This window comes from Vespa velutina, chromosome 2 (assembly GCF_912470025.1).
Source record: "Vespa velutina chromosome 2, iVesVel2.1, whole genome shotgun sequence".
Taxonomy (NCBI): domain Eukaryota; kingdom Metazoa; phylum Arthropoda; class Insecta; order Hymenoptera; family Vespidae; genus Vespa; species Vespa velutina.
In genome coordinates, this window is record NC_062189.1 from 2,495,220 (window position 1) to 2,500,219 (window position 5,000).

Sequence of the window (5,000 nt, forward strand, 5' to 3'; positions counted from 1 at the left end):
GATGCGCCGTCGTCTCGACCATCTTTGCTGGTCTACGAATATAATGATAATGATAATGATAATTATAATGATAATGATAATGATAATGATGATAATATTGTAATAAGTCATGCATTTATCTTAATGAAAAGCTTTCTCTCTCTCTCTCTTTTTCTCTTTCTCACTCTCTTTCTCTTTTATCTTTTTTCGTTCTTCTTTTGTAAAGTTAACGACAGAAAAGTACAATAAATTTTCCTCTCTGACGATGGGAGGACCTCTAATGAGAGAATATTTAATTACCAAGAAAATGTTGGGCGAACAGTAATATTGTTAATAACAAGCCCGACAGAATATTTATTAATAATTTCTCATCGTTTGATGAACGAATTATTTGAAATTTATCGAGACAGATGTATGACCGGCGTTACCTTTCACGAATAGGTTTGTGTGTGTCTGTGTGTGTGTCTATGTCTCTCTTATATATACGTAGGTATACCTATGGCAATTTCAAGTGAACGATATCGTATTAATTATGTTGCTAGTATAGCGATATGCTCGTGCGGCTACCCGCACGGCTCATAGATAGTCGGATTACAGACTTGCCAATATTGATTAATTGGCTATCTCTTCGTCTTCGTGCTTCCTTTACATTATCTATGAGTTATCTATTCTTCCTAAATTACGGCCAAACCTTTCTTTTTATATAACGAAGAACACGTCAAATGATTGCTTTATAATGTCCATGTTATCGATTAACACACGTTCGTGAATGTACAAAAAAAAAAAAAAAAAAAAACAGAAAAACAAAAAAAAAAGAAAAAAATAAATAACGAGCAATTAATATTTCCAATAGAACGAATAAATAAATAAATTTTAATAATGTCTTTCCTTTATTTATTTTCCATAACATTAGCTTAATTTTCGTTCGAAGATACTGATAAGATGGACAATAAAATTAAATGATAATAATATTCTTTTCATTGAATATCTTTTATCTAACGAATGAAATCTATAATTCGATAAAAGGAAAAATATTCGATTATTTTAATATGAACATATTAATAATTTAATAAATGATAAGAGATATTACGTAAAAGAGAAAGAGAGGAAGAGAAAAAAAAAAAAAAAGGAAAAGAGAATAGAAAGAAAGAAAGAAAAAAGGAAACTTTTACAATTTTCCATCGTCGATTCGAATACATTTCGTATGTTTTTGTTTTTATTTCAGAGAATTTAAGATGAGACTTGTAAGAGACACAAGCCTTTTCCATGAAGAGACAACTTTCGAAGGATCGAACGACCGAAATATTGCCTTCGATCCTTCCCACACGTACAGCGGCACGTTGGAGGGTAAGTGAACGCAAATATATACATACACATATACATATATACATATATATGTACGTATATACATATAGTTATATAAAGTTACCTTGATCCAGTTCAATAACCTTTGTTTAACAATTTTACGATAAGGATTCAATGGTTTATAGGAAACAGTATAATAATTCCGCGCGATTACGATCGATAAAGTTTCCATTCGCATAAGATCAGAACCGGGGGGAGAAAGGGGTAATGGTCAGGGGTCTGAGGGCGGGGGGGCGGGGGGCGGGGGCGGGGGGGGGTTTATAGAAAACTTCATCGATTATCTGCAGGATGCACCACACTCGTATCGAACTTTCATAAGGTCTCGTTTATAGGCTCGTTAAAATCCCACGCTCCGAGGATGATGCACGCCTCGATAAAATTCAAATTTCTATTGTGAGCCACTCCTCTGTTTCGTCTCTTCAAATAACGAAAAATAAAAAAGAAAGAGAGAGAGAGAGAGAGAGAGAAAACAAGAAAGGCAAAGGGAATGCTCGGATAAAAATTCAAATACAAACAAATCGATTTCACGTGGGATCGAAGCCACGTGAAGAGAACGGAAGGCAAGTGGGGCGAAAGAGTTTGCCGATATTAAGTCACGGGTAAACCCCGTCATCGGCCAATTCTCTCTCCATCCCCTTACTCCTGGACCACCTGATCCCACCCATCCATCCACCCATCCACCCATCCACCCACTCCTCATCGAACTTACTTTTCTTTTCTCTTTGCTGGCAACGCGCATGCGCACGTGCATTAAACCGCAAAAGTACAAACAGCCATCCCCCTCTTGCCCCTTTGTACGGGTATACGATCAAAGGAAAAACCCGTTCCTTTCTTGGCTCTTTTACTTGCCTATCCTCTTCTCCGCCCTCTCCTATCCTTCCTTCTCCACTCACCCCCTCCCCTTTCATCTCCATTCGTCGTTGCATTCGATTTTTCCACTTTTATCGCCCCCCTCCCTCCCCACCACCCAAATTCTCATATTACTCCCCTTCGATTCCTTGTTTCTCCGTTTCCCACGATTTTTCTGACCTCTCCGTAGCTCCGTTCCTTTATATTCGTTACCATCTCCCCTACTCTTCACTCCTCTATCCACCCATCGGTTCCCTCCCTCCCTCCCACCCTTATCCCTTCCCTGGCAACGATACATGCTGCTCGCCATAGTGGGTTATTGGATGGTTTCCAATATGCCGGGGTTGCTACGCTCGACCACCACCGAGACCACTTTATGCCGGAGATCGCTATAACTTGTACATTTTTTACGGTCCTCGGAATAGTATCGTGAGCCAGAAAAAAAAAAAGAAAGAGAAAAAAAAAAGGTTGGGCAATGACGCCTAATGACGACGACAACGACGACGACGACGATGACGACGACGATGACGATGATGACGATGACGATGACGATGATGATGGCGATATGAGTGGTGAGAGGTAATCCAGTCTTTTTTGCCCATCCGGATTTTCGATATCACAATATCAAAGCAAACGTTATATGAAAAAGTATTGGGGTCTGTTCGAAGTTTTGGCAGGACAGCTAAATTTTTGCTGTTGGACGTGAACGATATTACGCGAGAATGAAACCAGATGTGTGGGAAGGGGGGAAAGGAAGGGGTCGTCCGGTGGAGTGAGAAGTATATAATCATAACCGCTGGACGATACGTGTTTCCTCTCTCTCTCTCTCTCTCTCTCTCTCTCTCTCTCTCTCTCTCTCTCTGTGTGTCTCTCTCTCTCTCTCTGTCTCTCTTTATCTCTCCTTTTTGCTGGAAGAAGGACAAAATTTTCGAAAGCGTTCGCTTCCGAATGAAGAAATAACGAAGAGACGAGGAAAATTTTCAGAAGTATCGCAACGAGAGAAAGAAAGAGAAAAAGAGAGAGAGAGAGAGAGAGAGAGAGAGAGAGCTACGAATTCGTCGTACTTTTGTCCGTTTAATCACCGTTATGGAAAGTACAGAAACGAGGATGAGCTTTTTTATTTCTTTTTTTTTTTTCTTTCTTTTTTTTTTTTTCTTTCTTTTCCCTTTTTTTCCCAGAGAAACTATTTGAATTCGAACGAGAAATAATGAAGAGATACTATATAGTAAAGATTTACTGTTATACGAACATTGCAATACTCAATCAAATCCTACGATATGAAACTGGGATAGGAAAGGTGCATTTCACGGACGAGAAATAATTGAATATTTTCTTATATATATATATATATACATATATATATATATACATATATATATATATATATATGTGTGTGTGTGTGTGTGTGTGTGTGTGTGTGTGTGTGTGTGTGTGTGTGTGTGTGTGTGTGTGTGTGTGTGTGTGTGTGTGTGTGTGTGTGTGTGTGTGTGTGTGTGTGTGTGTGAGGAAGAGATAGAAAGACTGATTTATCGATGCTTAGTTTGGGCGCGTTTTTTCTTTTTTTTTTTTTTTTTTTTTGAGATGTCGCGTATTGTTCGTTGCCGAGTGACGGTTTGGCGACAAAGAATTATTTGTTTTTTCTAATACAGAGGTTCCCAAACTACAATACGTTCCGTGAAACATCAACATTACGGGGAAAGTTGAAAAGCTTTAAGTAATAAATTATTTAATAAAAATTATGAAATTATTATGAAATTATTATCACTTAAATAAAAATTATAAAGATTAATATTACTTCGCGACATTAATATATTTCATTTTATATTATAATGAAATATTTTGAAATAAATGTGCATTTTGTTATTTTAACTCTGATATTCATTTACTTTAATTTATTTATTTATTATTAATGCATTAATCTATCCAAGCTACTTTATGAAATAATGAAAATGTTTCATTATAATTTCAAGATTTTTGAAGTGTTCCGTCATAGGGAAAAGTTTGGGAAACGCTGTTCTAATAGATATGAATATGTTTTTTGGATGTTTCTGTATATGGATGGCTCTTGTGAGAAATGACCGAAAAAAGTAGTAAATTTTGAAACTCTAAAAGTGAGGCACGGTGAAAAGCAAATAGTTAGTTAATATTTGTCTAATCTTCTTTCTCATAATTTTTATCTTTTAAAAAAAAAAAATATTTACTTTTTCTTTTCTTCAAAATAATAAATGGACATTCATTTTATTTATTTAAATCCATTATCCCATACATACATACATATAAAAAAAAAAATAGACATATTTCGTGAGGGATTGAAACTACCAAAAAAATGTTTCTACAGATTTGTTTGATATGAAGGGGACACACATCATATGGTGCCAATTTTTTTTTCTTTTATTTTTTTTTTTTTTTCAGGTCAAATGATGGAGGAAATTTCAAAGTCAAATCCATGTTTTTTTTAATGGAACTATATATCTCTCATTTCACAGTTGGTTGACATTTATTGTGATGAATTAACAACATATTTAACGATATTCCAAAGTCATTTATTATTTTGAAATATTATTAATTATATCATAAATTTATGAGTACCTAAGGATTATAATCTTGTATCGTTTGTTGTCAGCTTTTAGTCTATATATTGTAAACAATGATCGAACTTCTTACGAAATAAATTTCGTTTACTTAGATCGATGAGAAGGACAAAGAGACAGAGAGAGAGAGAGAGAGAGAGAGAGAGAGACAGAGAGAGAGAGAGAGAGAGAGATGGCAAAAAAGAAAGAAAGCAATTTTGGAAAAAATATTCAATA

The 5,000-nt window shown here is 35.5% G+C and overlaps 1 protein-coding gene across 4 annotated transcripts in view; it reads left to right on the forward strand.

Moving 5' to 3' along the window:
- LOC124946418 (disintegrin and metalloproteinase domain-containing protein 10-like) overlaps positions 1-5,000 on the forward strand; it is a 159,108-nt gene that overhangs the window by 57,057 nt on the left and 97,051 nt on the right. For all 4 annotated transcript variants that reach the window (XM_047487099.1, XM_047487100.1, XM_047487098.1 and 1 more), the window contains one exon: positions 1,205-1,326. In XM_047487099.1, the coding sequence (XP_047343055.1) occupies positions 1,205-1,326 (122 nt within the window). The remainder of the gene's footprint in view (positions 1-1,204; positions 1,327-5,000) is intronic.